Source organism: Podospora pseudocomata, chromosome 3, assembly GCF_035222375.1.
Source record: "Podospora pseudocomata strain CBS 415.72m chromosome 3, whole genome shotgun sequence".
Classification (NCBI taxonomy): Eukaryota; Fungi; Ascomycota; class Sordariomycetes; order Sordariales; family Podosporaceae; genus Podospora; species Podospora pseudocomata.
Window position 1 is genome coordinate 2657527 of NC_085887.1, and position 13403 is coordinate 2670929.

The window sequence follows — 13403 nt, forward strand, 5'->3', positions numbered from 1 at the left end:
TCGAATGTTGTTGAGTGCCAATCGTGCTCCGTCAAAGGTACCTAGTAATGATAAACCATCCATCTAGGTACTTCTAGTCTGCCGCATCTCTAGGCTCATGTGCTCTGCTCAATACTCCAACCCAAAACTCCTGCTAAAACGACTCCTCCCATCGGTGTTGAACCTCATCTTCAAATCTTCGCAATGCTCTCTCTAAAACCTTCTAAACACATTCCCATCAATATCTTTTCCAAACAACTACCTCTCAAGAGCTATACCCAATATCCCCTCCTCCAAACCCATTCCCATTCCCATTCCCGTTCAACACCGGCTTCCCAACCCTCTCCCTCACCTCCTCAACCCTATCCTCAACCCCATTCTTCTTCCCCTTGCCCTCACCCCCCCCATCCTGCGTCAGTAATCCCCGTCTAATAGCCAGCACACTATCAACAATAACAGCATCCACCCCCTCCTTAACCTGCCTCCTTACCAACCCCGGCTCGTTATTCTCCCTCCCATAACTAACACAAACCAACCCCGCCCCCTTCACCACCCGCACCAACCTCGGACTATTCACAAACGGCTCCGCATTGCTCACAATCCCCAGCAAATTCCACCTGCTCGCAAACCTAATCGCCTCCTGCAGACTACTCGCCCTGATATCCCCCACCGGACACGTCCCCGCATCCGTCAAAAACAAAATCGGTATATTCGGCTGCTTAAAACTCAAACAGAGACAAATATCCGGGTTGAAGCTCGAAAAAATGATATTCCTCCTCTGGTGCGGGTTGGCAGTCATGTCGTACACCTTTTGCAGCACCGTGTCGCAAAACGAGTTCAGCTCGACCGCGTACGTGTCCATCTCGTGCTCCTCGCTCTCGTGAAGCATCGGGTACTTCATCTCGATGTTGAACCCCACGCTCTGCGGCAGCTTCACAAACAGGTCCTCCAGCGTCGCAAACGGCGCCTGGATGAAGTTCCCGCGCGAGTTGGCCTTGAAGCCCTTCTCTTTGAAATCCCTCGTGTGTTTCATCCTCTCTTCCATCTCCTGCTTGGACAGGCGATGCTGCCTGTTGTGATCCGGCCAGTCCATCGACATGGACCTCTGCCTCGGACCGGGCGAGTTGCTCCGCCTCGTCTTCTCGAGCAGCTTGTTCTCCGGAACGGCATACGAAAAAGGCGACGTCCCATTATTCCCCTGAATAGTCCTCGACTTGTCCGGGTTGATGTGCAAGAATTGCTCCAGAGTCAAAGTGTGAACCGGCGCGTCAAACCCGGTCTCGCTGACCAAAAAGTCGTGGTAGATAACCGGGACGTGGTCCTTGGTGAGTTGGACGTCAAACTCGACATAGTTAGCGCCGAGGTTGGCCGCTGCAATAAAGGAGGAGACGGTGTTCTCGCCCAGCTGGAGGGAGCGGCTGGACGTCATATTCTTGCCCAGGCCGCGGTGGCCAATGACCATGGTCGAGGCCAACTTCTTCCAGTAGGTGTGCTCAGAAGTGACCTCCATGCTAGGGTGTGAGAATGGCGTGATGACCAAAAAGTTAAAGTTGACGCTGCCAATGACCTCAAAATTGGCACCCATGATGGGCACACAGACATCACCCTGAAGGTTCATCCTCTTGGTCCCAATAGTAGGTCGAACGCTCGAGAGCAGGGCAACACCACGGCCGACCTTGTTATCGTTGTTCCCAGAGTAGGTAGGAACAATATCGAAAAACAGCTTGACCTTGCTGGCGTCAACCGTAGTAAAAACGACAGGCTCGGTAGAGATGTTGTCGTGAACAGGCAAGTCAAAAATAGTTGGCTCGCCCTGGGCCCCTTGCGCCGACACTACAATTGACAACGTGGTGTCCAACTCCGTCGTGTGTGCTTTCGAAAGCGGAATATTGTCCAGCTTTACCGCCTCAAGATTCTTCCGCATGTCCATCGAGCCCAAGCTAACCAGCACCAGACTCTCATCCTTGAGATACCGATGACCAAATGACTTGACCGGCTCCGCCTTGCGCGCAGAGCCCTTCGATCGTCTCTCCTGGAACGACGCCTTGTCAGGCACAGCCGCATTATCCGTCACCGACTTCTCGTCATCAGAAGTATTGCTAGCCGTGTCCTCTCCCTCCTTGCTCTGAGCAGCAAGAAAGTGAGCAATAGGCATATGTCCTCTCAAAGCAGCATGTTCCCTCGCCGTCCAACCTGACGAATCCGGCTTGTCCACCTCAGCCCCGGCTTCCACCAGCAGCTTAACCACAGACAAATGCCCATCCACCGCCGCAATATGCAGCGGCGTCCAAGCAAAAGCCTTCTCCGTCAACTCAAAATCCGCCTTTTGATCCGCCGTCCCCTCCAACAATACCTTTGCACACTCATCATGCCCAAACCTCGCGGCAATATGCAGCGCCGTCTCCCCCGTCTTATCCTGCCAGTTGATGTCAACCCCCGCATGCACCAACATCTCGACAATATGCTCAAAGTTCGCCTTGGTGGCAATAGCCAACACAGCACTCGACTTTGAGATGGCCCGTCTCATCTCCGCCTTGTTATCACTGACACCCTGCCAATTCTCCCCTTGAAGCAGTGCCTTGGTCGTAAGAGCGTGACCACCAAGGACGCTGAGATGCAGAGGTGCTTCTCCGTTCTTGTCCTGCCATTCAGGGGCGTCGATTCCGTTTTCGACATCGAACATGCGCCAATCCTGCATCTTCTTCATCAAAATCTGACACACCACCACAAAGCCAAACTGAGCGGCGTAATGCAGTGGAATGCGTCCAAAGTTATCCTTCGCCTTCAAAGCCACCCTTTGTGCGGGCTTGAGATTGTCCAAAAGGTACATGAGCATCTGCACAGCCTCGTCATCCTTGCCCAAGAGACCGGCCGTCTCCTTGAGAGCAGACACCCGCGGTGTGGCGAGAGGAGACGTCGCTGGGGTAAGATAATTCTGGGCGTATTGAACCCCCGGCGGAAAAGGGTATGCGTTCAAGTGAGGATCCGGCTTCACCTCCTCCACGGTTCTGGAAGAAACGGTCTTGGTCCGGCCAATATGAGTGACCAGCCTGTGGATACAATTCCGCCCATTGATGTCGTCGGGATCATCAAGGTCCGAAATCCTTTCCAGAAGCACAGGAATGACCTTTTTCGACCGGGCCGAGATGGCGCGCTGCAGGAGGCTGCGCAGGAGGTTCTGGAAAGCGTCGGTTTGATCTTGTTTTGCGAGATTTGCAGCAGCTAACCCGGTCGTCAATGCATCTAGATTATCTTGCCGGACGGCTTGGTCTAGTGCGTTGAGCACTGACGTATCGACGTCCAGTTTCGTGGGTCGCCCGTAAGACCGTGTTGAGCGGTCGGATTTGGCGTCATTGGTGTTCTTGGATTCATTGAGCACCGAAAGCCACGTGTTGACTGTCTGAAGCTCCTGGCTGGTGTCAAGATTTGTGGCAAACGGTAGAACGTCGACCCTGGTAGAGATGTACCTCTCCTGGATATCCGACGTGTGAACCTTCTTGTCCAGCTTCTTTGTGATTTTGACAAAGCCTCGACGGTTGATCTCTCCGAACCACTGTAAATTCCTCAGTTGGTTTCTGATTTCGAGTAAAGCTCCTATCAGATCCTCGAGCTCCTCCTCGTCGATGTTAGTGGCATCGCGAGGTGTTGGTCCGTATCTGTCTGTGATGGCTTGCAGTCGTCGCTGGTTCTCGTGGAGCTTCCTTGTGTAGAACTGGTCAACGCACTCTACTTCGCGGTCGAGGGCAAACAGAAACTCTGTTGGTCCAAGGGTCAGATCACGAGGTCAACGAAAGGGCGTTGCGGATCAGTGAACCCACCAGCCAAGTCGACTTGATCCCCATTGTGGACAGCTGTGTCGGCTGCTGTTTTTATGAGTTTCTTGAGGCGCTTGTAGTCGATGTAAGAGCCTGCCCACTCGGGGACTTGGTTTCTTGGAAGACTAGGAAAGCAAAAGTGTAAGTAGTGGGCAATCACGAATGCAGGCAGATACATACTTTTTCCCAAACTTCATATTGCGTGGTAGCTGCTAAGTATGTCTTGGACGATGAGAAGCCAGCTAAAAATAAAAAGGGGGTATTAAATGCCAAACGATCTGACAGGTCGTATCCCGCGCTGGCTATGAGCGGGATACCAGCGGCTGAGTGTTGGGAAAGAAAATGCTATATATATCCGCTGGTGTTTCCAAGTTGCGATGTCAGACGTAGCAGGTGAAACGTACAAAATCAAACGGTCGGAAGTATCGTTATCGTGGCTACTTCAACAAGCAGACCTTGTGTGTTTGAGAAGACAAAGAGGTCATGGAAACAGCAAGGAGAAGGGAGGAAGTCACGGCATGAAAAATGTAGTGGAGAGGGGAAGTCTCAATCCCGTGATGGCCGTTGATGGGTACAAGAGTGGGAACCTCGATGGTCAAGCTGCCACGCACGTCACACACGTTTTCCACGGGGGAAGATATAAGAGTCCCATCGACAAGCGACGATCCATGAGCTCATGCTGTGGACAAATGCACATGGCAAGAAAGCTGCTCGAGACATACATGGCAGTTAAAGGCCGGAACCAGTGACATCGTCCAGCAGCTATCAGTGGCGCCAGCTCCCTCTATGATTGGCCAATCGCCACCCCACCATCCGTAGACCCCTGTCGCCTCCCGCCTCAGAACCCAGCCGCTGGGTTTCCACCACGAGCAAATCACAGCCTGGTTTTGATAGGGTGTTGGAGTTCTCTCCATAGATTATACTTATACGGCTATGAAGGGTTCTATTCTTCATAAGCTTGAAGATCGATCCTTCATGTCTGCATATAATATCTCGACTCTTCACAACGTCTTGACCCTTTTGTTGGTCGTCTCACCGCTCCCCTCCAACTTCCAACTTCTCCACTAACACAGAAGGTGCTCCATGTAGGGTCAGCTCTCGACTGCAGCTTGCACATGCACAGTTTGCTTTCTTGCAGGTCGCACCAGGCAAAATCCAGAAGAATTTTCCGTGGAGGGAAGGAGGTCTCGTGACTCAATACCCTGTGCAGCGGCTAGTCAAGGGAGTTCAAGCCGCTGACCCTTTCTGTCGTCGAAGGCGCATCTCGTGATCTTTTTTTGCCCACTGAGAACGGACCAAGGGTCCAGAACAAAGCGCCCCTGAATTAGCATGGCATAACTCTAGGGTAATCCTGGATGGCTCCAGTGCGGGGGGATCGGTGGGTGAGCAGCACCTCGAATGCTGCAAAAAATAGACGGCTCGTTGGTTGAACAAGGCTCGGCAGGAACGTGCTACATACAAGAAATAGCAAACACTTCTGAGTGAGTTAAAGAAAGATCCTGTAGAAGTTGCCGCTGGATGCTTGATCCACGACCTTGCAGGCAATGCAAAGCTAACCATATGGCCTGTGGAGGGTTGAGTGATAAGAGAAACTCATAGGTGAGGATGAATCCCGATAGATTAATTATTGAAGCTTTTTAATATTCCTAAACTCCATTTTCTCCTTCACGGCATGAAAGCGTGATAGGGCTGAGGCAAAAATGCATTCTTTCGATATCCATTCTTCACCAACCCTGCAACAGTACCGTAAATTTCAACTTATGGCTAGTGGCGCTGGACCCACATTTACAATCAAGGGTCTTGCATCAATCACGACTAAAACTTCAACAACACAACCCATATTCATTCAACCTTCGCCCTCGTCGTCGACGACAAAGTATTCCGAGAAGATGGCCGCCACTGATCCGAGTCCGACTCTGAAGTTTTTGACAGATGCAGGTCATCTCTTAGCCTTTACGGCTCCCGAGACGTCGGCATATATCCTCAGGCAGCGAAATGACTTGATGTTCGAGCATGAGATTCCTCTTCCTGAGGTCCAACGACAGCATGTTTGCACGGCCTGTGGTAATATTTTGGCTTTCGGCGAGGGCAGTGACCTGGTCTTCAAAAAGAACAAAAAGGCAGTGATCAAAAAGAAACAGCAAACACCTCCGGCACCCAAGGTCGAAAAAGCGAAAAGGCAAGAACCTCGGTCATCTGGCCCAACCAAGCGCATCGAGTGTGGCCATTGCTCTTCGAAAATCGAGATCAAGCTTCCGGCTCCGGCTCCCATCATTCGCCGTACTGTCAAACCGGCCCACAAGGTGTCCAAGACCACGGCACCGGGAGCGGCCCCATCTTTGCCCAAGACTTCAGGTTCACACGAGACGACATCCTCTCAGAAGCCAGCGTCCAATGCGAACAGCAAGAAGAGGGCCAGGTCTCGAAAAGCGGGTCTCCAAGCTCTGTTGGAGCAATCCAAAAATTCAAGACCTTCGCCTGGGTTGAGCCTTGCCGACTTCATGTCGAAATGAGTCCCAAGGCTCAGCTATCGAAATAAGAACATTCCGGAACCTTGGGGCAGCGTCAGGTTGTGCCTAGTGTTATGACATAATCTCCATGACTCCCTGAACCTATAGTGGGGCACAACCGTTTTGGCAGGTCAACTACCCCGCCAAAAGAACGATTTTATCACAGAGTTAGTTACCCCTCCAAAATTTTATTCCCAGGTTCTCGCCATATCCCATCAACACCACCGAAACAAAGCACCAAAATAGCAAAATGACAGAGCTTTTCAACCCTATCGGCGAGAAGGTCGAGCAGGCCGTCCAGGCCAACGGCGAGGCCGAGGATGACTTCAAGCCCATCGATGAGATCGAGTCCCTCTGCATGAACTGCCACGAGAATGTGAGCCGCAAACTTTGGATTATTGCACATTAACGAATGCGCCGATGCTAATCATGGTCATAGGGCATGACACGCCTCCTCCTCACCAAGATTCCCTATTTCCGCGAGATTATCATCATGTCCTTCAACTGCGACCACTGCGGCTTCAACAACAACGAGATCCAGCCTGCTGGTACCCTCCAGCTCAAGGGTGTCCACTACGAGCTCCGGTTAAGAGATATGGAGGACTTCCAGCGCCAGGTTGTCAAGTCCGACACTGCCACCGTCAAGTTTATCGAGCTCGATGTCGAGGTCCCCGCTGGCAAGGGTCAGCTCACGAACGTGGAGGGCCTCCTAACCACCATCGTAGATGATCTCGTCTTCGACCAAGAGAAGCGTATGAAGGAAGCCCCTGAGGCGGCCGCCAAAGTTGCTGAAGTCATTGCCAAGGGCAGACAAATGCTCGCCGGAGAGGCGTTCCCCTTCCGTGTGTCTGTCGACGACCCGGCTGGCAACAGCTTTATCGCCCCTGACCCTCGCGACGGCGTTGGCAAGTGGGAGAAGCGTGAGTACCTCCGTACACCTGAGCAGAACGAGGCTCTCGGTCTCGCCGACACCAACACCGAAGGCCTTGACGACAATGGCGACATCATCCCCGATCAAGTCTACCAGTTCCCAGCCTCTTGCCCGGGCTGCATGCACCCCTGCACGACCAACATGAAGATGGTCGACATCCCCCACTTCAGACAAGTCGTCATCATGAACACGAGCTGTGATGACTGCGGTTACAAGTCCAACGACGTCAAGACGGGTGGTGAGGTCCCTGAGAAGGGCAAGAAGGTCACCATCAAGATCAAGACCCCTGTGGATCTTGCCCGCGATATCCTCAAGAGCGAGAGCTGCCAGCTCGAGTGCCCCGAGCTCAGCCTTTCCGTAAACCCAGGCACCCTCGGTGGAAGATTTACCACCGTCGAGGGTCTCCTCACCCAGGTCCGCGATGACCTCCACAAACAAATCTTCGAGGCCGATGCCGACGTGGAGAAGACTAAGCGCAAGAACGACTCTCTGGACAGCACCGAGGCGTCGAGGTGGAACGACTTCTTTGATGGGCTCAATTCTGCCATCAAGGGCGAGAGGGAGTTTACCATTGTGTTGACTGACCCATTGGCGGCCAGTTATGTTCAGAGCTTGGCTGATAACCCGGATGAGCCTGATGAGCAGATGACCGTCGAGGAGTATGAGCGGACAGAGGAGGAAGAGGAGGAGTTGGGTTTGTTGGACATGAAGACTGAGAATTATGAGAATGATGTTTGAGCTATGGAAATAGAAAATGGGAAAAGCATGGGTGGCTGGTTTCTGGGTATTGGAACTTGCGTTTTTTTCAGTTGTTTAAAGATGATACCTGTCCTATAGACAAAGAGAATGATTTGATGATGCCAACTACTTGACTGGGTCCGACAGTTGTAAAGTTGAGAGCGTATCAAGGGTCTTCCGCAGATGTAAGCACGCTTATATGTTTTAGGTGTGAAAAAGGCTCATGAGAAGTTGGATATATCTCGTCTTCATTATCAATGTAACTCTCCAATACTGGCTGCTTCCTACCGACCCCTTTCTCAACCATTTCCGTCTCAAGCATCAACGCTAAAGCGATGCCTCACCTGCAAAACATACGGATCCCCCCCCGGCTCAAAGATCTGCTTTGGTCCCCTCCCCCACTCAGGGTGATTAATCCCATCGATCCAATCCTGCACCTCCAGAACAACACACCCGTACTTTTCCACCCCTCTCGACCCGGTCCCGTCATCCCTCCCCTGCGTCGCCTTGATCGGCATGCTCCCGTTCATCCCATTACAGCTATACATCTGAAACGCCTCCTGATCCGACCAAATCTCCAGTTTTATTCCCGACCACTCACTCGCCAGACTAGCCACCATTTTGTCCTCCGACCTCCAATCGTAGGGGTAGTTCCTGTTGACGAGCCAGCAGTTGTCGTAACCCGTGCAACCCCCCCCGCAGTTTCCCTCGATCCCCTCAAGGGAAAACCCCTCGCCTATTTGTCTGGGTGCAGACCAGAAGTCGTTGACGGACCCCTTGGGGGCAGGGGAGATTTCCCCCGTGGGAATGAGGATGCTATCCACAGCCACCGTCTGCCCTGAAAAGGGGAGGTAAAATGTATGGTTCAACGCGGTAGGAGCTTCCGTGTTTGCGAACCCGTCTAGGTTCCAGTAGGTGTGACTAGACAGCATGATTGGAGTTTTCTTTGTTGTAGGAATAGCAACCATTTTTGCGTCCCAGGTTCGGTTTGACAAAGTGTAGGTGATGTAACTGATTACTTCCCCTGGAAACCCCTCTTTCCCGTCGGGGTCGACAAGGCTGAACGTGATGGATGACTTGGTGTAGGAGACGACGGTGAAGTTTCTGTGATCCCAGCCGTCGGGGCCGCCGTGGAGGGTGTTCACACCTGCTGGGTGGGCTGCGGTGGGGTTTTCATTGGGACTGATGTGGTAGTCTTCTCCATCGTCGTCAAGGGTGAAGGTCGAGTTCTTGATGCGGTTGGCGTACCGGCCGGGCACGCCGCCAAAGTGAGGGTGAACTGGATCGACAGAGTAATAGGTTGCGTTATCGAAGCCGAGGACGATGTCACGGTCTATGCCGTTCTTGTCGGTGATGAAGAGGTTGGAGATGGAGGCGCCGTAGGGGATGAAGGAGGCTGTTATGCCTGGGGCGAAGAGCCAGTATTTACCTGAGGAGTCTGGTTCCCCTGTGAAAGAGGGGGCGGATAAGGTAGGGGTGGCAAGGAGGAAAGCTCCCAGGGGGAGGAGAGAGAGACGCATGGTGGGATGTTGGTTTTGGTGCCGACACCAACCTGGGAGAGAGTGGAAGGTAGGACTCACTCAGGTCATGAGTTGAGGGGAAAGAGTCAACAGAAAGAAAGAGAGAGAGGCGAGAACGGTGCCTTAATATAACCCACAGCTACCAACCCCCAATCTCATCCCATCAGTATGGAACCTTTACGAGCAGAGCAACCCTCCAACCAAGGCAGGCAAGTCACCAGGTACACACACACACACGCGCAAAGAGAGGGGAGATCTCCAGACCGGTAGGTGGTGAAGGCGGGAAAGAGCGAACCTGCATCCGGTTATTTGGGATGAAGAAGAAACCTTGACGCCAGCCAGCCAACCAGCCACCCTTTTTCGTTCCAGGCGAGGAGGTAAACGAGGGTGTGACCACGAGGTGAAGTGAGCGTCACACGGGGGAAGATCTCAGTTTTCCCGCCGTCCAGGTCGGTCGGCGGTCGCAACGAGTGGCCGCGGGCCGGCATATACATATACATCCAACTCTCGATGTACGATGCCGAATGCTGTGTGACTGCAAAGACCGTTAGCTACTTTCCTTGATTCTCCACAACCGTTGCAGCCATGGGATATCGAAGCCTCCAATGATGCTCTTCATTGACACCAATGAAAGCAAAAATGATACTTTATTTGGTCACGATCAAAAACAATCATCAGCTCAATGGGATGCGTCACTTACAACCACCAAACTCCCAGCAACAAGAACACCGAATTCCCCAGGTCAAAATAACATCAACTCACTTGCTTGCTAAACATTCGCGCAATAATTGCAAGCAGCTACGCGAATGGGATGACGTCTTAACAAGCAATCATTGGAGCGGCTCTGCCTTCGCCGTTGGAGCTCTGTCGATGGAAACGAAGGATTGCGGGGATAATTATCTCCGCATTCTTCTCCCCTGTCGATAGGAAGCTGGAGCTTAGTTTGAATTCCTGCCAAGCCAATGGAGAGACTACCTATCAGTGTCTCTCAGTGTTATACTGCTGTCAGTCGGGGTTTTGGACAGTATCTCTGGAAACAATGACAAACATCCTCACAAAGAGACCTATTATGCTTCACTCAAAAGCAAGCCTCTATCTCAGCATTCTCTTGATTTGCACTTTTGGCACCATCGCAGCACAAGCCAGGGTATACATGCGCGCCAATGGCAATGGCAGTCGGCAAAACAACATGCTTAAAATGCATCACTGGCTATACTCCGTAACCATAAAACACTGTCGAATTCCAATCTGCAACCCGCCAAAACAGTCCGATACTATCATATACAAGTCTTGCGCTACCCATACAGAACGAAGCCTAGAAGGAAAGAGAGGCTTGAACGCATTAATAAAAGGAACACTCTCCCGAACCTGGTCACTGGAGCATTCCGCTCCCCAGGCTCTATGCATCGGTTATCTTGCTCCCTCGTTTAAGCATCGATAAGGTTTTCCTCCTGGGGCGCCTCGGTATCCCTGGTGTCTTTGGTAGGGGCCTTGTCCTTGCCCTTGCGGTCTGATGGGGTTCTCGAGTAAAACTCGTCAATGATGTCGGCAGGAATACGGTTGAGCATGTCCTTGCGGTAGATGCGAAGCAAGCTCCACGCGAGGTCAAGAGATTCGAAAATGCTGCGTCCCTCGTACGGGCCCTGGTTGATAAAGGTCCGCTCGAACTTGTCGAGGAATTCCAGAGACTTCTTGTCCTCGGGAGACAAGGCCTCCTCACCAACGACTGCCTTCATGGCGGCCGCGTCACGACCGATGGCATACTTGGCGTACAGCTGGTTGGATACATCACCGTGGTCCTTGCGAGTCATGCCCTCACCAATGGCAGACTTCATCAGACGGGACAGCGACGGAAGCACGTTGATAGGAGGGTAAATACCGCGGTTGTAAAGACCACGGTCGACGAAGATCTGACCCTCGGTAATGTATCCAGTCAAATCAGGAATGGGATGCGTAATGTCGTCGTTGGGCATAGTGAGAATGGGAATCTGAGTAATCGAACCGTTGCGGCCTTCGACACGGCCAGCACGTTCGTAGATGGTCGACAAATCGGTATACATGTAACCGGGGAAACCGCGACGACCGGGGACTTCTTCACGAGCAGCAGAGACCTCACGAAGAGCATCACAGTAGGCCGAAAGATCGGTGAGAATGACGAGGACGTGCTTCTCGAGTTGGTAGGCATAGTACTCGGCGGTAGTAAGGGCGAGACGAGGTGTAATGATACGTTCGATACTGCCGTTATTGTTAAATAACCAGACCCAAAAACCAGCGTTTGTTGTTCATTACTTACGTAGGATCGTTAGCAAGGTTGAGGAAGAGGGTGGTGCGCTCCAAACTGCCGTTCTCCTCGAAGTCGCGGGTGAAGAAACGAGCAGTTTCCAAGTTGACACCCATGGCAGCGAAGACGATGGAGAAGTTCTCCTCATGATCGTCATGTACGCCCTTGTTTGTCACACCCTTGCGCTGAACCAGGCCAGCTTGTCTGCAAATCTGAGCGGCGATTTCGTTGTGGGGAAGACCAGCGGCCGAGAAGATGGGAATCTTTTGGCCACGGGCAATCGAGTTCATGGTATCAATGGCCGAGATGCCAGTCGAGATCATTTCCTCGGGATACACCTGTTCTCTATTAGCGCATGGCTTTGGTAGGGCATGTAGTGAAGCTTACTCTCGAGTAGGGGTTGATAGGACTGCCGTTGATGTCCAAGAACTCCTCAGCCAGGACCTTGGGGCCCTTGTCAATGGCACGACCTGAACCATCAAAGATACGACCCAGCATATCTTCAGAGACACCGAGCTTCAAGCTCTCTCCGGTCATTTCAACTCTAGTCTAGTTAGAGTTAGCTGCCGCCTATGTATTTCCCAATGCGCTCGGCAGTCTCACCTTCTTCACATCAATGCCAGAGGTGCCCTCGAAAACCTGCAAGATCGGTTAACATATGTGGATCGCTTGTGTTCCGTTTCGGTTGGTATATACCTGCACAACGGCGCGGCTTCCTGTAGAGATACCGTCAGTAACAGCATAGATCCCTGGTATAGCGACAGTGCTTACCGCGAGCCTCCAAGACTTGACCGGAACGCACAGTCCCATCGGGAAGAGTAAGGCTGACAATCTCGTTGTATCTGGGGAATTTGACCTGGAAGAAGGATCACAGAGTTAGCAGAGATGTGGTGGTGGTAAGGCGGAAGCAGAAGCGGGAGACCAACATTGTCCAAGATGACGAGGGGTCCGTTGACACCACCGACGGTGTTGTAGCGAAGCCTGGGCGTCACCCGGTAGGAGGCTGGATCTCTGGGGTCGCTCATGGTGGTTTTGGAGGTTATGCAGGGCAAAAACAGGCGCGAGGTATCAATGCGAAAGTCGAGGCCGGCTCGGGAGGCTGTCTAGAGGGTCGAGAGGCTGGTAAGTGGATTGGCAAGTTGGTTGTGAATGCACGACGATGGAGGAGCTCCAGTGGATGCGGGTAGCCTGAAGACGCAAGCTCCAAGCTGAACCGTCGGTGATAAGCAGGCCGCCCAGGCCTGTCCCCTGCTGGGCCCCGCACCACATCATGAATCCAGATGGCACAGCCACAACATCCAAACCAACTGAAAGGCACAGGTATTCGGGACTCGCTCTGCGGCAACAAGCTGCTAGTGAAACGGAGAGATATGGCTTTACGAAAGACAGAAAATAACAGATCACATCGCATCACTTCTAGTGCTGCTTCTGTGACACAAACCTTGAAGCAAGCACATGCCAGCCACAGTTCCAGATCTCGAACTGTGGCGGTGCCTTGTCGATGCCGGCCGGCAACCTTGGAACATTTGACAGGGAAGCTCGCGCCTGTGGTCCTGTCATCCAGATTTAAGACCTGATGTCAATTCAGCCTCCAACCCTGCGTCATCTTTTTATTTTGGTTGCATTTTT

The 13403-nt window shown here is 52.4% G+C and overlaps 5 protein-coding genes across 5 annotated transcripts; 2 read left to right on the forward strand and 3 right to left on the reverse strand.

Annotated features, from left to right (window-relative positions):
• Positions 1 to 244: 244 nt before the first annotated feature.
• On the reverse strand, positions 245 to 4517 carry GDE1_1 (Glycerophosphocholine phosphodiesterase; the record flags this gene model as incomplete). Its single annotated transcript, XM_062889045.1, has 4 exons — positions 4199 to 4517; positions 3975 to 4016; positions 3798 to 3919; positions 245 to 3735 (listed from the first exon to the last, which is right to left on the reverse strand). The coding sequence occupies exons 2-4, from the start codon at positions 3989 to 3991 to the stop codon at positions 245 to 247; spliced, it is 3630 nt and encodes a 1209-aa protein (XP_062744987.1). The 5' UTR covers positions 3992 to 4016; positions 4199 to 4517.
• Positions 4518 to 5494: 977 nt separating this feature from the next.
• On the forward strand, positions 5495 to 6307 carry QC762_307520 (uncharacterized protein; the record flags this gene model as incomplete). Its single annotated transcript, XM_062889046.1, has 1 exon — positions 5495 to 6307. One exon carries the CDS (start codon positions 5495 to 5497, stop codon positions 6305 to 6307), a length of 813 nt encoding a protein of 270 aa, XP_062744988.1.
• A 247-nt stretch (positions 6308 to 6554) lies between these two features.
• ZPR1 (nucleolar zinc-finger protein) lies at positions 6555 to 8102 on the forward strand (the record flags this gene model as incomplete). The annotated part of the gene is made up of 2 exons (XM_062889047.1): positions 6555 to 6680; positions 6744 to 8102. 2 exons carry the CDS (start codon positions 6555 to 6557, stop codon positions 7971 to 7973), a joined length of 1356 nt encoding a protein of 451 aa, XP_062744989.1. The 3' UTR covers positions 7974 to 8102.
• Positions 8103 to 8287: 185 nt separating this feature from the next.
• Positions 8288 to 9493, reverse strand: QC762_307540 (uncharacterized protein; the record flags this gene model as incomplete). The annotated part of the gene is made up of 1 exon (XM_062889048.1): positions 8288 to 9493. The coding sequence occupies one exon, from the start codon at positions 9491 to 9493 to the stop codon at positions 8288 to 8290; it is 1206 nt and encodes a 401-aa protein (XP_062744990.1).
• Positions 9494 to 10920: 1427 nt separating this feature from the next.
• Positions 10921 to 13129, reverse strand: VMA2 (Vacuolar ATP synthase subunit B; the record flags this gene model as incomplete). The annotated part of the gene is made up of 7 exons (XM_062889049.1): positions 12701 to 13129; positions 12546 to 12630; positions 12471 to 12490; positions 12378 to 12413; positions 12162 to 12323; positions 11787 to 12112; positions 10921 to 11728 (listed from the first exon to the last, which is right to left on the reverse strand). Exons 1-7 carry the CDS (start codon positions 12797 to 12799, stop codon positions 10921 to 10923), a joined length of 1536 nt encoding a protein of 511 aa, XP_062744991.1. The 5' UTR covers positions 12800 to 13129.
• Positions 13130 to 13403: the final 274 nt, after the last annotated feature.